Source organism: Pseudomyrmex gracilis, unplaced genomic scaffold (genome assembly GCF_002006095.1).
Source record: "Pseudomyrmex gracilis isolate BER0280 unplaced genomic scaffold, ASM200609v1 scaffold_8, whole genome shotgun sequence".
Classification (NCBI taxonomy): domain Eukaryota; kingdom Metazoa; phylum Arthropoda; class Insecta; order Hymenoptera; family Formicidae; genus Pseudomyrmex; species Pseudomyrmex gracilis.
This window is the reverse complement of record NW_018020592.1, coordinates 640,302-663,678: the sequence shown is the minus strand read 5'-3', so window position 1 is coordinate 663,678 and position 23,377 is coordinate 640,302. Positions and strand designations below refer to the sequence as shown.

General features: G+C 46.3%; 1 protein-coding gene across 3 annotated transcripts in view; it reads left to right on the top strand.

Annotated features, from left to right (window-relative positions):
- Positions 1–23,377, top strand: part of LOC109861128 (transcription activator MSS11) — a 131,717-nt gene extending 108,340 nt beyond the window's left edge. For all 3 annotated transcript variants that reach the window (XM_020440652.1, XM_020440648.1, XM_020440646.1), the window contains 5 exons: positions 9,554–10,482; positions 10,673–12,326; positions 21,680–21,878; positions 22,145–22,264; positions 22,371–23,377. In XM_020440652.1, the coding sequence (XP_020296241.1) occupies positions 10,120–10,482; positions 10,673–12,326; positions 21,680–21,878; positions 22,145–22,264; positions 22,371–22,560 (2,526 nt within the window). In that variant the 5' untranslated portion in view covers positions 9,554–10,119 and the 3' untranslated portion in view covers positions 22,561–23,377. The remainder of the gene's footprint in view (positions 1–9,553; positions 10,483–10,672; positions 12,327–21,679; positions 21,879–22,144; positions 22,265–22,370) is intronic.

Sequence of the window (23,377 nt, the reverse complement as noted above, 5' to 3'; positions counted from 1 at the left end):
TAATTTCCTTTGTGTCGTCCGGCTGTGTCTCGAATATTCGTTTTTATCCCGGCAGCTCGCTCCCGGGAAATCATCGCAGCCGGGATTTCGGGACACGGTAACATTATGAGATTAAAAGTAAATTGTCGTCCGCGTGTATAGTTCGAGGAATGCCGCTCCTCCTTTCGCGAGAATTGAATCACCAGAGCAACGTTGATGCTTGGGGAAGAAGGAGAAGGATAAGCGAATACAAGAGAAGCGCGCGCGAGCAAGCGCGAGGGTTGCGACTGAATGGAATTTTCCAGACTGGCCGCTTTATAAAAGGGAATACCGATGACGCTTAAATGTCTGGACGGCTCGCCGCTCTCTCCGTTGACTTCCGGCGACGACGCGACATCCCCGACTTGTTCGTCGCTGAGGGGTACGTTGCTCGTTGCCACGAACTTTTCGGCTTTTCGCAGACCTGTCCCCGACGTTGCTCTTGCCATCGACACCACACGCGGCCGTGCACCGCCCACCATAACATGTCGTGTGATATTTAATTAAACTTCCCACTCCTCTCTTGTCTCTCATCCCCCGTTCGCTCGTTCTCATTTCGCTTTCATAGTCCGTAAAGTTTCAAGAGGCATTTTAGCCTGCGCGCGCGCTTGTTCTGCCCCGTATTTTACACAGCGCCGTTCCACTTATTAACCGTGTTTCATTCTCTCAGAAACCTCTCGTCTTTTACCACCGTAGAAACGCTTTGCTGCGTGCGTATAGTATCGTAATTAAATACACGACCGATTACCGAGGTAATGAGTTGTGCGGCGCGCGCGCGCGCGAGAACTATTTCCTAGAAAATTAATTTGTTCGCCTAATTGAATCGCACTTTGTTTTTTTTTTTTTTTTTTCCGTAGACAACTTCAGTTTTCGCATTTAATCGGTAACTTCGGTATCTCTATTTGCTGCGCACGGTCTGCTAACACACGTGTGCTAATAAAAATTTTAATCGCGTTCGGTGCCGCACGATCACACCGTGTACGTCGAAGAAACTTTCGGGGTTTCCTCGTTTGTTCGTGCGACGACCCCTCTTCGAAGTTACCCTCATTTCAATTACTGGTACCAGGTGACTTGTAGCTCGTTCCGCGTCCCCGAGCAGTTAACGCCCGTGCGGGTTCATCGTATGCAAATGTCAAGCCGGTTCCGTCGGTTTGTCCTTCGTCCGAAGCGGGAGAAGGCGGGGTCCGGTGTTCATCAAGCGCCGGTCAAGAGCTCTCTCAAACGTATACCTAATTTACGTATCAGTTAGAGGAAATTTATATCCGTGTGAGAGAAGCAAAGCGCCGGATTAGCGCGAGACGGAAGCTTTTCGCGAGCGTGACACGTCTGACTTTTCGTTGTTCAAAACGCGGCGCGAATGAATGAACGCGTGTTTCTGACAGTTTAAATGAGCGGCGCGAATCGAATAAGCTGCTTCGCACCGCAGAGAATTCCGAATGGTTTCGCTTTGCGCGCGCAAATGGCTCGAAAGTTTGTTGTGCGATCATCACGAAGATGAATAGTCAACAAGATCGTACTCGCGCCTCTCTCAGAGATCTCCTGTGTTCTCACGATTCCTCGTTCTCTCTGTCTCCCATCGTCATTTCCCTTTTCGCCCCGTTCTCTTTGGAACGCGCCCGCCCTCCCTATCCCTATATATCTCTCACTTTCTCGCGTCGCAAACTAGATCATTTACAAACTGTCAACGACATGGTTTCCGACTCGTTCCAACGGCAAATACGTGCTCGGATATATCTCTCGAGGCGAGATCTTAATCCCCCAATGCAATTTCGCGGGACTAAATTCGAGCGTTACCGTCGCGCGCGCGTCGAACCTCGGAGAGTTTTTCCGTGTGCACAACGGAAACAACGGCGCTTCGCGCCTCGGGACGGTCGCGTCGGCAAAGCGAAAGAAAAGAAAAGCCTTTGACCGCGCGATTTTTATCAGAAAGACGATCGGTAGCTCTCTGGCTCTGCGCGGGCGCGTTATTAAGTTTCGTCTGGAAAACTGCCTGACTCGCTATTGTTCTATTGTTGTAGCGATACACGTACCCGTAAACGAATTAGCGTGTTGCAACCCTTTCGCATTTACCGTGAAACTCTCTTCCAATTGGGTTTTTGACCTTCTCTTTCTGGCAATTAACTTTTTTCAAATGTCCCCGCTCGTGTTTAAACAACGAACGAATGAAAAGTGATTTTACGAGAGATACGCAAACAAATTAATGCTTTCTCTTTGCGCGCGCGGGTTTTTTTTGACGGAGTTTACTTTGTTCATCGACACGAAAAAAATAGCGTTATGGGAGGCGAGTCAGTCTGATGGAAAACTTTTAAATGACGTTTCGTCGCTAGTTTTGTCGCTCGATACTTGCCAGACAACGAGGAGGGCAAAGGTCGCTTTTAAAGTACGAGGAGAACCACGAACCCCATCGCCAGAGAGAGAGAGAGAGAGAGGGAGGCCCTTGAATTCATTTCATGGGCAATTACAATTAGCATTTATGCCGCGATTTGCATATCGTAGCGAGACAATTTCGCGCGCGCTTTAGCCTAATCTCTGTGTCAGACGTTCTTCTCTGTCGCGCGCAAGAAGTCTTCCTACTTGGGCGAAGATCGCTTATCTCTCCCGAATAAACTGCCGAAATTTTCGGCGAGAATCCCCGTGAGACTCCCAGTGAGAGATAATTCGCTCAACATATGCAACTTGAGAGAGATAACAATTACAAGTTACAACCACCCCACCGGCATTTGCAATTAAATGTTTCAATGCAATATCACGGCGGAATATTCAAATGTTTGCAGTTTTCGCTTTTTTATAATTTGTCCCGGCGATTCGAATTTCAACCAACAGTTCTCTGAAAAAAAAAAAAAAATGAAATAAAATTTCCTCGCAAACGCGCGAGGTGGTACGCAAATCTCGGTTGATCAAATTCGCACCCGGAAATACACACGCGGATTCTCGTTAACTGGATGAACCGCTGCCGCCGCCGCCACCGCCGCCGCCGCGCGATGAACAGCGGTGAAACGTAAGATTGAATTCGAGAGCAAAAGTAAACTTGCGACACGAGATTAATTCGAAGAGTCCATAAAAAGGGTGGGATTCGGCGCGGTCGGTGTGGGAGCACTTGAAATGGATGAACAGGTTTCGAACACGTTTCGAAACTCCTCTCTCTCGGGGGAGAGGGCGGAGGGTTTACCTCCATGCGCCCGAGCACGTCCCTCTTCTGCCGCAAACGATTGTGCCCGCGTGCAACCACCGACGTAGATTTCAATTGCGCAATGTCTACCGACAGGGAAGCGAATAATCCGCGAACGCCGCGCGTTGCGTGCGCTCCAGCTCCCGTGAGCGACAGCTTTGAGCCACCCCCTCATCACCCTTTCTTCCACCCTCCGCGGACCCTCTCTTTGCTGCCGCAAAACCCTTTCCCGACGAGCCCAAACATTGATTTTATTGCCAATAAAATCAATCGAAACTCTAACGACGCGGAGCTGGATCCGCGTATAGTCGCTCTTAACGAGGAGCGAAATCGCCTGTCGAGGATCAACCGAGGCGTAAGTGGATTTAGGGTTATACCGCTTTTTGCGTGTCCCGTATATGTTTGAATAAACGTCATTTCATACACCGAGCTGTACACAAAATCTCTTAATAGACGAGAGATTGCGTGAGACGGATTTTTGATCAATTTCGACGAAACACGTTTTTCTCTCCTCTTGGAAAAATATTTGAGAAATATTACGTTAAAACCCCTATATTCTCGGCGCAAAACTATTGAAAAGTTATCAAAAGTTTGCGCGGCGTAAAATTTTTAACGTAATAGACGATCGCATCGTGAATGAAGAAGACAAGCACTCTGAAAAACGTGACAAGCATGTCTCGATTCAGCACTATCGGCTTTAAACAGTGGTCTCTCTGGTGAAAGTAATCAAAGGAAGAGCCGCGCTTCCGAGCGAAAGAAGGAGACGGAGATCTGCGTATCTCGTTCGTCCCACGCCCCGCGCAATCAGGATCACGTCGCTCCAATCATTTCGATTATGCGTGTGTGTACACGTTCGGAAAAAAAGGTGCGCGTGTCTGTGTGTGATAGCTAATTTCTGAAAAAAACAGAAACTTCTTTTCAAAGTTACCCGTCCGTCTCTTCTACCTCTGATATCTCATTCCCTTTGTAGTGACAGCTTGTAATCGCTGCCCTGATAAATTCAGCTCGTTAGTAGCTTCTCTTTCTGCCACGAACGAAAAAGGAACGAGGTCTAATAATCTCGAGACGATAGGTACACTTTTCTTCTCTACAAAGACACGCGCCCGCCTTATAACTGTCTTATCTTCGAATCTTTGTCGTGTAACGATCTTCATCGTGACGTAATATAAACCGTAAACGAAAAAGATACTACCAGATAAAACCACTAATTAATTAGTTGACTAATAAATCACTCCTTTTAAGAGACATAAAAGTCTTATCAATTTTCACCAGCCTAATGTATATTGCGCGACGTGTTTCGTAATCTTCTGATGCGTTGCGCTCATCTTTCTTTATAATATAGCTGCGCGTTATCCTGCCGTGATCCTTGACACATATCGCGACGAGATACTGCGGCCAACTTCGCGGCCGTAAGTGCGGATCCCGGCGCGACGGAGCCAATAACCGAGATTGGCTCTCGTTTCATCGCCCGTCCGGCTCGACCCCGTAATCTTTAGCCGCTTCGTGAAACGTCCCGAAACACGGCGCGGCGATATCCCGTCCGAAGGAGTCGGGCAATTGCACAGCCCTTCTTATACCCCCCCAGTCTTTTACTCCTCTCTTATCCCCCTTTTTTTTTCTCTCCTCGTGAAAGACGATACAATCCCGACACAATCCACGTATCCCGCAGACTCACCGGCGTCGCGCCTCTCATGTTTTGCGAGGACAATATCCAATAAAAAGAGGAGCGAAGTAGCTCCCGAGCTTTCTCGCGGTCTCTCCGCGACCCTTTTCTTCTCCATATATGTGTAATAAAGTTTTTCTCGAAATTCTCTCGCTCGTCTTCCTTATACACGGTCGCCGTCAATCGCGGAAACAAAAACGTGATTGCGCAAACGACTCGTGACTATTGCGGTCGGGGATGAAGTCACGTGCTCCGGATTATCACATAACTGAGAACGTAATCTCGAGACGGAATAGCCGGTGAAATAAGGTTCGTGTTACCAACGGGGTTGAAATGGTTAGAACGTCCACTTGGAATGAGCTTTCCTTGAAATAGAATACTCTGATTGCGGTATGATTATCTGCGATTACCCGTGGCACGGGGTTTGCGGTTTGCGATATATATACTATACAGAGAGAGATCGTATGCGATTCTACAACTACCATCGAAATTTAGTCCGAAATATATATATATATATTCCGCTAACTTTATGACGTAATACATTTCTTTCTTTACTGACTGCGCATTGTTGCACGGTTAATTGTTCAATTTTACGATTTATTTATATACACATTGTATAACATAATCGATACGCGCGCAATTTCATTTAACGACGCTATTTACGGGGGTTGAAAGCTTCGCGAGGCTATTGATTAATGATTGATGGAAATGATAATTATCGAGTCGAACTAAGCTCATACATCGGATATTCAATTATTCGCAGATGTTTAAATTGAATGATAGTCATGCGCGCGCCATTGTGTTGCGGAGTTTATAAACGATTTTTGATAGCGGCTTGTTATAGGTCACATTCGTGTATACACACGTAGAGAGTGCAATGACTTGGTAAACGTTTCTAATCAAAAGTTGATTGCAATCGTGTAACATCGTTAACTGCCAATCTTAATTAATAACGGATAACAAACTTTGGCGAGCGCGAGTTTCTTTCGTATAGTTTCCAAGTGAGAATCTATGCAACGTAGTTCTAACGTACATCGCTTTGCGCGTTCATCTCCGTTATCTACAGACCTGTGTAAACAGGATGCGCGCGACAGCGTTTCGTGTTATCTGTAGTGATTGCTAGGCGAGGGTTGTCGCTCACCGGCCGTAATAGATTCATTAGGGTGGGCATCACCCGCCGCCGCCGTCGCCGCCTGCCGTGTATCGTCGACCCTAACTCCGCATCCACAGTACTACCCTCTTTCATTTTCTGTCACTCGATCACTCATTTTGCATGTAGTATCCGTTACTGACTCATCTACTCGTCCGATTGTGTTGTAATATAATTAGCCGTTTACCGGCAGACACTCTCGTTAGCATACGTTACTATCATTTTTCGTTCATTTACACGAGCTTTAATTATTCATGACGTTCGATTGTATTTTCTCTCTCGCGTATACAATAATTAAACACACACTCTCTCTCTCTCTCTGTTTCTATTAATTCTAGCCGCGACAAATTGTCAGATTTGCTCAACGTAATTAGAGGGAAAGGAATTTCCCTAATTGTTGAACCAATAACTCGGTTCTTTTAATCATCGATGCAATTCTCGCACTCGCGTCTCACGCACCGTTGCGCGTTTTTCAAATCCACACATGTCCGATCCAATTTAATCGAACCGGTCGATCATGAACTCTCTTTCTAGCCTCCTGCTCTTTCCTCTCCCTTTCTCTTTCGCGCGCATAGAGTCTGCGCGATATTCTCCCCGGACAGATATCTCGCAAATCTGATTATCGATCGGTAATCAATATCGCTGCAATTTGGCGACACGCCAACGCGCGTGCTTTTGTGCATGCGCGCGTTCGAGAACGCGCGGCCATGCTGCCGGTTGCAATTTTTCCCGGTTGCAAGCGAATAATCGGACTCGACGCCGAGCGACGCAATTGGGTGCATCATAAAATAATATCGCGAACAACAAACGCGAATTCCGCATATCTTCCGCGCAATACAGAAAACACAAAACTCCCTCATTCAATTTCTTGAAACAAAGAGAAGATTTTTTCTTTTTTTTTTTTTCATTAATTTCACATTCTTCATTCCGCATTGTTTCAAATATTGAAACGAACGCAAATATCGTTTTCTCGCTTATTGCGAGTCTTTTAATATGTTTGCTCTCTTCTCCCTCTCCCCCTCCCCCGCCCCCTGAGAGAGCTCAAATTCTCCACGAATTCTTGTTCGAATTGTACGCGAGACGAAACAGATGTAAATACATATTCATACACTTTCTTCGATCTTTCGCTTCCATCTTCCTCTGTATTTCGGTTTTCCCGCGGCTATCGCGTATACGCCTCCTCTCTCTCTCCGCTTATTTCTCTTATATATAACTTTATCGTGATATTACATCACCGGCGCGCGTAGGCAAAGCGATATTGCGCTCCCTCGTTAGCATTCCTTTTTCAGACGTTAAAACACGCTCCGATATTGTATCTTTATTATTAATTCTTGCGGATATCTTGCGCAGCATAATCCCAAATGCGCGGCGCCACGCACTTTTTCTCTTTTGAATATTTAAAAAGTTTAAACAGTGAAAAAGTTCGAACAAAGTCGCCGTGGAAGTGGCTTCAGGTGAAAAGAAAAGGTAATGGAACCTCGCGCCGTTTTTCATCCCTCGCGGCGGAGGCGGGTCATCAGTCGTTTCTCTCGTCCTCCTCTCTCTCTCTCTCTCTCTTTTTCTCCCTTCTCCCTCTTTTTCTCTCTCTCTTTCTCCCCGCGATTCCTTTGTGAAAGTTTGAATACGTAGACAACGTCTGGTTTCGCAGGGACCATTTCTTCCGACGGTTCTTCGTATCCGCCGTTTGTCACTCGCTGCCAAGAATGCGCGAATTCAGGGACAGAGAAGAGGTTGAAAAGGAAATCGGCCTACGCGCGCGTGCGTGGCGTCTCTCGAGTCTTCGTTTCACGGCTACGACGACTCGAGCGGGTCGCGACGATAATTCGCTCTGAATTCATTGTCCAGGAATTAATATCCCCATTTCGCGCTTCGCGAATCCCCAAGCGCCGCTCCTTTATATTTGATCATGGAAAATGAAGTTTAAATCCTCTTCCCCCCACTCTCTCCCACACCCGGATAGTGAAATGCGCCGGAAATTAGGGATATCCTGCCGCTTTATCGATTCTCATTCAGATTTTGTCCGACAGGCCGTAATACGCGAAAATGCGAGAATGCGCGCGTTGCGTTGCAATTGTTTCTTCTAGTTATTCATAGAGATGAAATTTAATTACAATGTGTAATAATGTGATTTTATCGCATTTGTTGTTGTACGAGAAAGTTTGCACTGAGATTGACGGACTGGAAATTACGTAATTACACACGTAACATGTTATTTTACATATTACGTTTTGCACGTGTGCGCGCATCCCACAATTGCAAATCTATCTATTTATTATGCAGAATTATCTGGCCTGGAAAATTATGTCGCTTTGCAAAGTTGGTAGGCCGATAGCTTTTATTAAAATAATTCACGGCTAAGTAAATAAAATTTAATACGTTCAACGACAGATTTAATGTTAAAATGTAATCCATATGCGTTAAATAATTAATTATAACAGACAGTGTGCACAGCATATTGTATACATACACTGCATAGAGAGATCAATCGAAAACGCGCACATACACGCGCACACAAATTATTACCCAGCGGCGAAGAGAGCTTGCAAAGACCATCCGTTGTGCACATTCAGCAACGAGCGGTCGATATCCGCATCCTGATACCGCTTTCGTGTCTTTGTGTCTGGCTAGACAAGGTGATGGACCAGCAGCGCGGCTTCCGATAATCATTTTTTTTTTCTTTCTTCCCTTGTACGGCTCGTAGTTCCGCTCGTATATATCCGAGGCGACTCCTGTCAAAAGCAGCGACCAGCGTGGTTTATGGCGCGTCTCCGCTTTTGCCACCCTTCTATAAGACGGGAGGGAACGCGTGGAAGGATTTCAGCGTGGGACCCTCCGGCCGAGCATAATGTGCCCATTATCTTCAGTCCTTTCGTCTATTCCGCATGTGTACACTGCCTATATAATGTACCGGGTGTCTGCGTAATTTCGCGCTTCCTCATCTGTTCGACTTTTCTTTTCCCTCTCTTTCTCTCTCTGTTCTTGTGTTGCTGTGTCGCGAATGGCCCTGACACGATCGTAAAGCCTAAAGAGACATTAGACGAACGGGTCGAATACAACGAGGATGAGGAAAAGGGGTAGCCCCTTGCGGGACAGAAGATCCTGCCCTTGCATCAAGCAAGGCGACCAGAAACCATTACGGTAATATCCTACGGACGGAGGAAGTGATTTTTAAGGAGACGAGGCTGCCATTTCAAGGCAATTTCGCTTTCCCCGTGAGCTTTTTCGTGCTCTTTCTTCGCCGTCCCCTCCGCGCTCTCCTTACAACAGGACGATTATGAAAATTTCGCGCCGTTTTTCGGGGGGTTCTCGTCCCTGAAAAGTGGATTTTTGTATGGTTAGGACATCTTTTTTTTTTTCACGCGTAAATCACTCGAATCCCCTCGCTCACGGCCGATGAATCTCTCACCGCGTTCCTGTCGTAACGAATTCTGATACTTCGGACTGCAGACAGGAATTGTTATAAGTAACATAATCGAGATAAAAAAAATTGAACATGAAATTACACATAATTAAATCGATGTTAATTGTTCACGACTTTTATTAACCCTTTCAGATCCGTCAGCATCCGGCTCGTCCTGCGAGGATGACGAGGAGGGTCGAATAATCAGTGTCAGGAAACGAAAGAACAGCGTCTACGCTTCTTCCTCGATCCGCGCACCGTCTGCAGATCGAGATACTTTAGTTTCCACCGACGGTCTGCTGGTAGATTGCGTGGCGCTGGTACATCTCGCGGATCAATCACCGACCGAGCTCAGTCAACCGGTACGTCATCCGTCACCGTACTACTACGGCGATCTCTTCAAGGTTCCGGAACAACTGTCCAAATCGCAGCCGAGCAGATATCGGAAAAGCGTCAGCCTCGATGTGCCGGGCGAACGTTCGCGCACACCCGGCATACCGAAGAGGAATTCGGTAGCGGGTGATGGGGGTTCGTACGCGACCCAGCAACGATATCAGCAGCAACAGCAGCCGCAGTATCCGCCACCGCCGCCGCCACCGCCGCCTCATTATCAGAGTCAGGATCATCTGGTAAGCCCCACATCGGGGAACGAGCATGCTGTCCCAGCCAGAAGCGAGATCCTCTCGTCGTGCATCATCACCGAGTGGGATCACACCCTCATGCCTCCACATCGACTGCTGAGTCATGATCTGCCCACTGCCGTTTGTACCTGCGTTGCATCGCCCGAGGAGGAGGAGGATGAGTTAGAACGACGGCAGCCGCAAGTGACGCGGCATCAAGTGCGCAAGTTACGACGTACGCGGAGGATAGACCCGCAACCGATACTCGTTGAAGACGAAGACGACGTGGAGGGTGAGGACGAGGAAGAAGAGGAAGACGCGGAGCTCGAGGACGAAGACGAGGAAGGAATGGCCAGGCAGCGTCACCTCTACGAGACGGCCTTCGATTGCAAGGTCAATCGCTCCGACGATGACCTCGACGATTTCGATCGGGTCACCAATCACGCGGTGTTGCACTCCCAGGTACGTAAACACAAAGTTTTTTTCAAAATTTTTTTTATTTTGAAAACAAATATATTGATTGTCTGAACAATATACGCAAAAAATTAAAATCATCGAAATCATTCAGATTTTATCTCTTAAAAAATACTTTAGACTGTTCTTTGTAGAAATATATATACGATAAATTTTGGTTTGTTCTAATTTGGATCAGATGCGAAGTAGCAACGCCGCGCTAACAAGTAGAACGAGTTCGTCGACGGACACGCCGAAGCAGCAGCATCAGCAACAACTTCCTTACGCCGGCCAGTCGCAGTCCAGCAAGGATCATCGACGCAAAGTCGTACTTCTCCGCCCAAAACCGATTCCGAGCCGCTTGCAGCAGCAGCAACAGCAGCAGCAACAGCATTCGCAGCAGCAGCAGCAGCAGCAACAGCAGCCGCAACAGCAGCCGCAACAGCCGCAGCAACAGCCAGACAATATTTCTACTCTGTCCCAGGATATCGAGTCCCTCCAGATCAACTCGAGCGATGAGAAAACCGGATCGCCGAGACTCTCAGCGCGCGATTACACGCCGTCGCCGCCGTCGACCGCCCCCCTACCCGCCAAATTTCACGGCAACCGCGACAACTTGCTGCTGAATATTCGCAGCGCGCCGAATCTACCCTCGCAACCCGATCATCCCCGTCTGAAGGATATGAGATTGCCGGTGAAATCGTCGTTGCGTGCCAAGGATTCGCCGCAGAGCAGCGAAGGCAGCATCCTCGAGATCAAGAGCCGACCGAAGACTTTCGTTCAAGAGAACATTGACTCTTCGGGCCGTCGATTCGACAAGGAGCTCATACTGGAGTTCAAGGACAGGCCTCGGGAGGAGAGGCAACGACCGCGCAGCCTGATTCGCGAGAGCAGACCGATCAGGGAATTCAAGGGCAGGCCCCACGAGGCGGAGAGCGATCTCATTGCGCGACCGCGAAGAGACGCCGGTCTTCTGGAGTTCAAGCTGCGCAGCTCGAGACGTCGCGCTGGCTATTCAAGCACCGAGAGCATGGCGACCAGCAGCAGCGGAGGCAGCATGGAGTCAATTCGCAGCAGCACGAGCGAGGGCAACCGATCGACCAGCAGCTCGGACAGTCGGCACAGCACCAGATCGCTGAGCTCTCACAGTTCCGACAGCGGTGGCACCAACTGCTACCATCACCACCAACAACCATCACTGCCCGGCTTTCTGACTCATCACGCCACGAAGCTGCACATTCTCTCGCCGATCTCCGACAAATCTTCGCAGGAGCCGGCCTCCGAGACCTCGGACAACAATCGCAACAACAACTCGCAGAAAGCCTCGCCCGAGGAGAACGTCACGACGGAGAACGTGATGATTGCCGCGAGCAATAACACGAACGCGAGCAACACGAACGCCGTCACCTCGCCTATGGACACGTCCTTCAAGAAGAGACGCACGCCGCAGAACAAGAATCTCATTAATCTGGCCTTGCAGTCGTCATCCTCGGGAGATGCCGAGATCCAGGGATCGGACAGCGGTATCTCGATCGAGTCGCGCGCCGGCATCAAGTGCAAACCGTTCGGTTTTCACTTGTTGAAGCCGCAGCTGGACAACATCAATCTCGTGGACAACGAGCCGGAACTCTCGGATTTGCCTTTCGATATGCCGAAGCTACGGAGAAGACGGCTGTTGATGCAACAGGACGCCACTACATCCGGTAGCGCGACCAGTGTCGATCTGAGGGATCTGCCCTTCGACATGCCGAAACTCAGAAAGCGTCTCAGATGCACTCAGAGCACTGAGTCCAGCGCGTCTCAGGCGTCGTCCAGTCTCTCGGTACGCGACGTGGAACCACCATCTTTATTTGGTAAGTTGTCGTAATTGTTCAATTTTTATAAATATGAAGTTTTACAATTCCACGGAACAAATGTGATTTTTTCTCGGAACAATCGTGTTAGTAAAATATTTTATTTTACTATGTTTTTTTTAAATTATTTTTTTAGTTTTTATTCTTCGAGATACGTGTGTGTAAAACAAATACGACAGACAAACATTGTGTTTTACGACCAAAAATCGATATTTTCATCAAATTGCTTTTTCGAAGATTATTAAACGGGAAACCGCGGGGCTTACCTTCTTCTTTAATCGAACGTCTAGTCCATTAAAGCGATAAAAACAGTACTTTCGGCACTTCGAGGTAAAGCTAAGTACTCATCAGGAACGAGGGATCCTACCGTAATTTGATGCTGATCGTTATGAACCTTCCAGACAACAGCTAACATCGTTAAGCTCTCTAAGCTTTACTTAGCCACCCAATACAGCTGTGTATTTATCGCAAGCACACGTTTCTTTGTCAAACGCGTCTTGACGTCTCACTTCATTTTTCTATTTTTGAATACGTTATTTTTAACGGATGTAATTTTGTTAATTGATATTAACGTAAATATCAATAATTCAGAAAGCTATCAAGCGCGTATAAAATGTTACCGTGTAATAGAAGAACGCCCATATACATATAGAGATCATATCTCTACGTGATTAAAAAGCATTAAGTGATTAAAAAGTATTTAATTAAATAATTACTAATTAAATAATTAAAATAATCATACACAACGAATCTTTATTTTTAACTTAGACAATGTCGCCATTTGTGCGATAGATGTAAACCCATGATAGGTATAATTAGTGGTATAATTGCCGATGCTAAGCGATCACAATATATCAAGTAGCATCGAAGTAACTGGGAAACGTGTAATTCAGATCGCATTAATAGTACGAATGATGAGACATCAATAATTTATCGGTCGCGGAGTGGATCTGGACCGATGTGCAAACCGCACACACGTACGTAGGAGCGCGCGCACCGCGAAGCGCTCGGAATTAGTCGGATGATTAAGCCGCTGCCACTGTCGCATCGGTGCACCCTCTCTCTCTCTCTTTCTCTCTCTCTCTTTCTCTCTCTCTCTCTCTCTTTCTCTCTCTCTCTCTTTGTGTTATCCCCCGAAGCTCTATCGTCCCGACCTGATGGGAGTTTGAACGCGCGTCGTCTACCCTCCCAGTGCCCAAATTGCGAAAGCTCTAATGCTTCGAGAACGAGCTTTCGCGCCGCGCGCAACCGCCTACGGCGCGCACAGCGTCGACCTGGAGGGCGAGCGGGTAGGAGGTAAATGACAGTACACCAAGATCCGAGTCCGTGCGCGGCTGTGCTGATGTATGGACCTACTGGGGTCGGAGCCAGGCGGGGAGAAGGAACACGGAAAACGTGGGCGACCGGGAAAAAAAAGCGAGTGTCTATTTTTATCGTCGCTCGAATGTCAATAAAGGCACGGAATGACCGGTAAATCCGTTTTGCTGGAAGTTACGGGTCCTTGGAAACCTGTTCTTTTTCTCGCGTTCTCGGAGCGAGCAAAAAAAAAAAAAAAAAGCGCTCGGTGACCGGCGACGAGTGATTCGTCGCACGTGAAATACGCCGACGCGGATTTATTTAATCAATTACGAGGTCTCGAGTTTTCTCTTTCTTTCTCTCTCTCTCTTCTTCTCTCTCTTTCTCTCTAAAGCTCGACGACTCGCTTCAACGTCGTTGTTCGGCTGATTTAATGCACGACGATTATCACTCGTGGGGCTTCAACGTTATTAGGGGATAAATCATTCTGTTCTCCCGCTACTGCAGTCGACAAAATATCCCGTGATTCGATATATAATTAAAAGAATAAAGAAACGCGCGCAATTTACACAATTCTACGCGCCGATATTCGTTTTATGTTGTGCTTTTTTTTACGCAAAAAAGACACGTGATATATTTAAGAGTAATGTTTTTCACACAAAACTTCGTTTCTTCATTATCTCTGTGTCATCGCGAGATGTATGTATATGTGCGATGTATATGTATGCGCATCAATTTGGCGCACGTCAATGAGACGCGACGCGAAACAAATCGAGAATGAAGCGCACAGCGCGCACTCGATCACATTGATAAAAGCCCAGTCGCACGTCACTCGGTTGCAACCGCTCTCTGAGCAACTATCTCGTACGTCGAAAATATGAATAAATAGCCGTCGTCTGAACGGAGGTTTAATCAACGCGCGAATAAATACATGAATGCGCCCGCGCTGAATGTGCACGTGTGTACCGGGGACGTACCCACGCCGCCGGTCGGTCTCGTTTCCGTTTTCCAGATAACGAAAGTGCAGTTGTCGCACTGCGTACCTATGTACATACGAACTACTTCGATCACGGCTGGCCGAACATTTCCCGATGACGCATTTTTCGTACCGCTGAGTGTGCACCGAGAGACAATAAAATTCTCTCTCTCTTCCTCTATCGTACGCGCGCGCGCGCGCGCGCGATTCTCTGCATGCAGCTCTATGGGCGCAATGAAAACAACAGTAAAACCTGCATGCAACGTGCATGATTGCAATACGTTGCACGTACGCTCGCAGCTCTTGGAAAATTCAATGAATATGAAACATTTTGCGCGCTCTCTAATTATAATTCCGCTCTGACTTTAGTGTCAAGTTCGAATTGAAATATTTACCAAGCAGAGGTTCGTTCTTCCGCAAACGAAAATAAAAAAAATTATATTTGCGATTTGTGCGAAAAAATTTGCTTCGATCATTTCTCGTAAATGATGCGGAACAGATTCTTCTCTCGTCGCAATATCTCGCAGTATTTGGCAGTCAGCTGCGAGCGGATCGAGAACTGTAATACTTTTTTTCCGCTTGACGGATGCCCGGATTCGTAAATTACGTTTTGAACAGGGGGAGAAAACGTAAGGAGAAAACGGGGGCGAGTGCGTTAGCACGTGATCGGAGCCAGATTTCTCCCAAGATATACACTTTTTACGCGCGTTCACTTGTCGACAATTACCTTTTCAGGGAGAACTCTCTCTCGTCGCGGGTTGATCGATCGGCTTTCCTTCGGCTTTGCGCGTTGGCTTATTGGTTTGTCGAATGCGCGAACAGGTCGTCGATCACGATAAGCCATCTTGACCGATGAGACGATTTGCTTCTTGCCGGCTGAATTTTGTCCGTAATTCTCTGTTTGTTGATATTGTCACTAATTGAGCGAAACGAATTGTCGTTACCGTTTTAGTTACGTTTTTATTGTAAACAATTTGTTGTTGCAACCAAAAGCTTGTTTTTGCGTTTTCTATTGTAATTAATTACATGACTAGCTTAGAGTTACTGCTTTCTATTTTTTTTCAAAGTGTTAAAAAGAATCAGATTTTTTCTCACTGCGCATTTCCTTCGACTTACGGTAGCGTTAAAATCCCGGAAGAAGAACAGTTCGCACGTTGTGCCTTCAGGTGAAAGCTATCGACTCGCGCTAGAGGCGAGAAAGAGAGAGAGAGAGAGAGAGAGAGACGGAGCTCATAGAAAGCCTAAAGCCGCTGCGTCGTTCCGCTCTTTCCGTGCTTCCTATACACGGATGGATTCATCGCGCGTGTTTTATAACCAACGTCGATGTGTACAAGCCACGTGTCAGCCAGGAAGATAACAGGCGCGTATTGAAAGTATCGGAAATATTACGCCCTACTTGCAGCAAGTTTGCACTGTCTCTTTTCCGTCTTTTTTTTTTTTTTTTTTACACGCCGTCGTCGTCGTTGAAACGTTCGTTTCGCGCGACATTATCGTCCGCGAACTTGCCGAGTGAAATTTTAATATTGATCAAAAATATGTCTCGAACAAAACGAATTCGAGTAAAAGTAATAAATATCGTGACTACACTGCCGTTATTGCGATACACGCGATTGTTACATCAGGTCGCGCTCGGGAAGGAAAAAAAAATTGATACTCGCAATCTGGAGAAACAGATCTGTCTTGGCGCGTAGGCCATTTTAATGGCCGACAAACGTGAGATTCACGGCGATCGTTAGCGTGGCTGAAGAGGAGGGAAGAGGGAAGCACAAAAAAGCTCTAGATATCTGGTACTACTCGTTGCGTGTAGGTTCTGCCAGACGGCAGAAGAAGAGTACACGAGATTTCTTCCGGTTGTTTTACGACCAAAGTTGTCGAGTGTAACTTACATCAGAGTCGTTTTGTTGTTTTTTTTTTTTTTTTTTCCGGTATTGTCGCGCTTTTTGTTCACCACGAAGTTGCGGTTCAGCAGTTTTTTATTGCGAAAAATGCTGTCTGCGTATTTTTGTCGCGAACAAACTGACTTTGTCGCTAGATAAACATCCAAACTGAGAACAAAACTGGCGGACAGAAAAAACTGGCGTGTTGAAAGAAATATTATCAATCTGATGTAGTTTCGTGGTTCTCGAGTGTTCGCGCGAGATCATCTTTCTTTCGAAAATTTGATTTTATGTGACGGAAAAAAATATAATGCACTTTCAATATTTATTCTTTCATTTTATTTTTCCGCGATCGTCGCAAATACTACGCCATAGATAGATTCCCAATCAGATCGGCAGAGCGAACTCAACTTTATTTCTGTACATAAGAGATTGCCATTCGCGATTTGCGGAACGGATATTCCGCAAGTGATTCCGTTCGTTTTCGCGCAGTTCGACGTGGCCCCGAAAGGTTTTGTCACAAATCGTCCTGTTTACTTCGTTTCCCCGCCTCTCCAACGAAGAATCCGCAATTTCACCGTTACACAGCTATATCATAGACACAAATCACGTACGATTTTAGTCAACATTGCCCACTGCTCCCGGTCTACTGACCATTTGGTGGTCGGCCAAACTGCCAGACCAAATGGTCACGTTTAGGGACCTTATTTTAAGATTGTCACATCATTAGAGCCTAGAAGTGAATTCATTTCGTGAAATGTTGCGGCAATGTGGTTTCGCGTAACGACTACTTTTACACAGTTTGCTGTCGGGCAAAAACGTGAATACTTGGTTCACATGACTCTTGGTGAGATTTAAAAGAGTAAAAATAAAATAGAATAAAATAGTAAAATATGATAAAAGCGTGTGTAGTGTATATAAGAGACGATTTCATCACAGAGCGCGTTACATTTGCGCTAACGAAGCAAAATAAAACCGGCGCTGATGCTGCTCGAGCTTTAATTCAATAGCTTTCTGCTAATGCGAATTTTTAACGAGCGTGTCTCTGTGTGTACCCGCGCATTTTTCCAGCTCGTGAATTTTAGAAGAGCATGCAAATTGCACACACCACTCTGTGCACCCCTAACGTTTCCAAAAATCCGTCGGAGTGGATTTTTTGCACGCGGATGACGCTCGCGTAATGTAAACTAAAACCACACACGACTTGTCTCCGGGCTAACCGTGCCCTTCTCTTTGCGTCGATTAAAAATCCCAGACACGTACCGTTTCTCTGATGCCACTACCGCGACGCGTCGCGACGCTGTCTGCTGTTATCCATTTGGTAACGATCCAAAATGCCGCTGCGGCGATGCGAAGTGCTGCTCCCATCTGACAGAGCGTCCGCGCTCGAGATTTTTCTATTTGCGCGCGTTTCAGCGAGTAGCACTTTAACGTTTTTTACGCTCGACGAAACACGCGACCGCGATAATTAAACCAAAACCCCTTTGCGTCGGTTAGGTTCGTTATTACAATGCGAATTTAAGCGCTGGTTTAAATCAGATAAAATTTCTAATTGCATTACTTTCAACTTTGTTGCATCTTAGTGCGTCTCCTTGAATTTGCATTTTATGTTGTACCACTTAAGTCTGAAAAACAAAGCACTTTTTATTTTCACGGTCTCTGTCTTCCTCCTTATGCCACGGTTATTTTATTAAGTTGTCTCTGTCTTCTCCCCAAGACGCGGTCACCGAAAGCAACATCCGTAAAATCCCTTTTAGGGTTGTTACATGTCGCAGCCACCGCCGCCGACTGACGAGGGTGAAATGCGATCAAGATCAAAAGCTACAAAGAGAACTAACTAATAACTACTATGATATCATTATCCGCGACTTCTATCGAAAGTTTCAATAATTTCCCTCCCTGTCGCGCTTCATCGACATGTCGTCGTGGTTTTTTTTTTTTAGCGATCACCCTCGTTTCTTTTTTCACCCTTTAAAATTTAAGATTGTGAAATGCATTTCCATCGTCGTCGACAAACTAGTCCATTAAGAGATTTGATTAACAAATAGAATTTCCCGGCGTAAAAGATGAAAGTTTCAAGAGACAGTGAGACAGCTATTTCGTAAATAATAAATGCTATCACGGCAGCGGAGGCAGCGCGAATCGAAGTGTCATTGATCCTCCGACAAATTGTTGTACCAGGATCACTCCGAGAATCTTTCCGACGGAAACATCTCATACGCCTATCGTATACTTCATATTTCATGAGGATCGCGAACGTATCAACTATTCCGAGCAGGTTCGAAGTGTTTGCCGCCGCGTCGATAAGGGCTCGTCGACAGAGGGAGGACGGAGGAGCTCAAGGGCGTGTAACTGCAACATCTGTTGGCGAGAATCTCCAAGGCCTATCCCGGTATTTCGCATCTGTTGTTCGGATATTTCGGCACCATTGCCAGAGAGTTTCTCCTTCGCAAAGGGAGAGAGAATCTCTCGCGGAGAAGATCTCTCTCATAACGTTATACGCCGATATAAGCTGCAGACGACGCGCGCGAGCTCGAGATTGCGAAATCATCATGACTAGGCCGTTCCGTTCGGGATCTTCTTTCATTTACGATCCTTTTATATGCGCGAGAGAGTTTGTGAAATCGGAAACTTTCAACGAGAATATTTTGAGACAAAATAACGTTACAACGCATGAACGAAATCTCGTTCCAGCAGTTCGTATAGTTTGCAGCTTCTTGCGTATTTATCCTTACAATTCCGCGCGTTTACATTTTGCCGAGTTCTCTCTCTCGTAAAAGTTACGTTGTTCGGCGCTCGTGACTGCTCCGTCATAAAAGGCGTTCGCGATTTAATAGCGTCTTGCCACTCAATGGAATCGCCATTGACTCCTTTTCCAAGAACGCATTTGACATGCCGACTCCCCGAGGCCGTAAATTCGCCGGCGTCGTAAATCTCTGCGCCGAGCTTCCACAACCCTCGATCTCCTCCGCCCGGCAATAAATACAAATCGCTGGTGCGTGCGCGCGCGCGCGCGCACGCGAAGGGTTGTGCGATCTCTCGTCATCTCGTCCCGAGAAGTCCGTCTCGACATTTGGCGGAACGCGCGTCGTCAATACGTCCTGATTTTCGCGCGAAATTAAAAGTTCCGTGACGTGACGCGACGTGCGTTCGCGCACGAAGTTGAGATTTCCCCGCGCGTCTCCATCTTCTCTCGTTATTCGTGACCAGAAATTTCCCCGGAGACGTCCCCGCAGCGACGCTTGCGGCGCGTGTCACGCGCCGAAGAAATATTTTTCGTCTCTGTCTTCTCCACGTTGTTTCTCTCCTCCGATTCTCTATCGCCGCGCAATCACAGTAAGCCTCTCTCTCTCTCTCTCTATCTCTCTCTTTCTCTTCTTCGTGTGCGCACCACTTCAAAAACACCGTTCTCGGGGAAGATCACACAGCGCGACGGCGGGTCTTAAAGACAAACATACAAGGCGGCGCCGCGACGAGATGCGATCTGCGACGGAGAAGGTTTACTTGTGTCCTTGACGTGTACCTACGATACGATACTCAGCATCTCGACGTTACCCCCATTTCCCACGAGAGCTCACGGGTGGTAAGAAAGCCCGCGAAGAAATTGATTGAGATGTATCTCCGTCAGAGACGGATATTAAAACAGTCTGAAGAGGAAAAGGGAGAAAATAAGGATATGAGTGTCAGGACGAGAGATTACTTGTAAGGGTGATGTACAAAGGCTTGGATTGGAGATCGCGAGAGAGTAGGGGAACAACATTCCCGAGCAGAGACAAAGAAGAGAGGAAAAACCGTTTACACCGTCGTCGCGCAGCCGAGGGTAAAAGATGGGCGGGGGAAAAGTCGAGCGGATAAATCTGCTCGATCGCCGGGATTGAATTTAATAATACAGACGCACGCAATCTCGTCGAGTAGCAACGCTAGCCAAGCTCGCCACTTGTTAATGTTTAACCATTCCCGAAACGTGTGTTTCGCGAAGAGGAATGGAATAGAAATGACGCGTGAGAAATGGCCACTGCCTTCTCGGGTCCTTTCCTCTCACCGTAATTTGATGCGCGTGTATATACAGGATGTTTCAGAACGCTCGAAATATTTATCGAAATTCGAAAATCAATCTTTCTTGGCAAAAAGACTCTTTTTTTTTAATCAAAAGAATATAATATTTATTTTACATAATTTTAATTAATTAAAAATATTACGACGAAAAGCGCTTGCAAAATCCAAGTAAATTTTTATACAGACGAAGTCAAACTTAATTCTAATTAAAAGATTTTTTATTTATCAAGAAATTTCTTTTCAAAATGTAATTTGCCTAATTGTTTTACTCCGCTTTTTAAAAGTTTTTTAATCGGACTTTATATCATTTGTTCTTTGTTCATTTGATTTCCCTGAGTCGTTCTATATTTCTATGTAATATATATGTATATATATATATATATATTAAAACGTAGGGCAGACAGGGAGCACTTTAGGGTTCTCCTCGTGCATATAAAGCCGCAAAAGAGGCTAACTCGACGTTACACCTGTCAGAGCAATTTTGTTGTACCTGCGTCATGTACCGTCCGAGGAGTCAACCGCTAAGAGATTGCGCCAACAAATGAAATTAGTTCCCTACCGTGTACGCACGGCCGTTACCTTGATGCGAAGTGTCCTTCAATGATCGTTATCGTTCGCCAGAAATTCCTGACACTGATATTATCAAGCGAAAAATACGTAACTGTAAAAAATTGAATAAAACTAAACGCTTCTCGCGGCATCTCTGCCACTGTCGCGAATGATACGCATAAAAATTCCTTTTAAAGAACCATTCTTTACGATATTGCTTCTTTTTACACACATATTATTGCTTCACTTAAGAGTCTAATATTTAACAACTACATGTGCTTTTTTTTATATTATTCGACAAAACATTTAAATTTAATTATTTTTCACAATCGACGCGGATCTAATTCCCATCAGTTTGCATTGTCTCAGATAAAGATAGAACAAAAAGAAGTGAGAAAACACAAAACGACGTTAACAGTTCCGCCAACAATTTTCCGCGGACGACGGAAATCTCAGTTTATTTCTGATGTGTGTAGCAATTATTAAGGAATCGTAAAAGCCTGAGATTGCCGGCGTACTTCTCTATGTACTCGCCTGGTATATATCATCGCTGTTTACTGGGCTGACTCCACGTCTAACCGTCGGATGACTCATTGCAGGCGGCGGTCTGGCGCGTCCCAAGATGACTCTGAATCTGGACGCCGGTGGAAACGCGGCGGGAACGAGCGGCGGAAACGCGGTCGCACAATTGGCGCCGAAGAAACCAGGCGGTCTGAGTCTCGGCTTACCGCTCGAGATCAACGCCGCGCGGATATCGGCCGATCTCGTCGATGTCGAGCTTCCACTGGAGAGACAAGGGTACGTAATACGCGAAGGGTATAAAGCTCGTCGTTTCCCTTTCGAGACGCGTTTCGTTTTTGCGCACGTTGCGGGCTTACTTTGACTCGAGAGCTATTCTAATGATCTCGTTAACGATCTCAAGGTTACGCGCTCTTACCCCAGTTCGTACCTCGTTCACCTTTGAATCTTCGCGAAAGCGGCCTCTTGACGGGAATCTTTCCGCTACGTTGCAACTTCGCGGCCGAATAAATGCGCGACTCTCTGATCAGAAAATCTCTGCGCAGGTGGTATCACGGATCCATCACGCGAGTCGAGGCGGAGGGTCTTCTGCGAGTTCATCAAGAGGGAAGCTACTTGGTGAGGAACAGCGAGTCCACCAAGCAAGACTATTCTCTGTCTTTGAAGTAAGTGGCGTGTGGGCGGTATACGACAAAACACAATGCTTGCTAAATTTTATAAATTTTTTTCTTTCTCCTTCCGATCTAAAATTATCTTTGTTGCGATTTGCAGAAGCGCTCGCGGTTTCATGCACATGCGCATTCAGAAGAACGAAGAACTGAACGCCTACATCTTGGGACAGTTCAGCAAGCCGTTCGAGAACATACCGGAAATGGTCCGTCACTTCAGCGTGAATCGTCTTCCGATACGCGGTGCCGAGCACATGTGTCTCCTGCATCCGGTCATAGTTCAGCTTTTGTAGCGCATTTATAGTAGCGCCATATAAGGCGTTGAGATTACAAACAACACTTTTTGATATAAACCGCTTTTATTCTCGACCCGAGTGCCGATTGCGCGCGATTGCAATGAAACGAGCTTGACACAGACACTACAGAACGTGTTCTTTCAGGAGGAATATTATTTCCCGACGAGAAAACAAAACAAAACAAAAACAAAAACAAAAACAAAAAAAAACGAGGAAGCTCGCGATTACTTCGTGGTTTGATTCCGCGGTCTTCCGCAAGAGATTCTCGTATCAATTTGTATTGACTGAGAGAACGAACAGAGTTCTGCACGAAGAGCGCCAGAGATAATGGACAATAATGGCTTCTGACGGGGAGATACCCCGCTCCGTGAAAACGTCGACGAAAGTACGAGTGCACAGTACAAAAGTATGAACAATGAATGAGCGAAAGTTGCTGCAGCGATACACAGTGCGATCGAACGATCGGACGGAGAGAAAAGTCTGTGCGCGATTTGCGCACGAGACATTGCTCGCGTTATTAAAACACGCATGAAAGAGAGAGAGAGAGAGAAAGAGAGAGAGAAATCTCAGGTTGCTCAGAGTGAGGGAATATTTTCTCAGGCGCTTCTAACGTCGGCTAATTGTTAGTTTTTCAACAACACTCGCGCTTTCGCGATATCGAATCTAAAAACTAGATATTTCGATTGCACAATACAAATTTTTTCCACACGGTAGCGCGGACGACTGAGTACGTTACACGGACTCGTAAAAAGCGTAGACTTCAGTGGACACGCTTTGTCTTCCTCAAAAAAAAAAAAAAAAAAAAAAAAAAAAA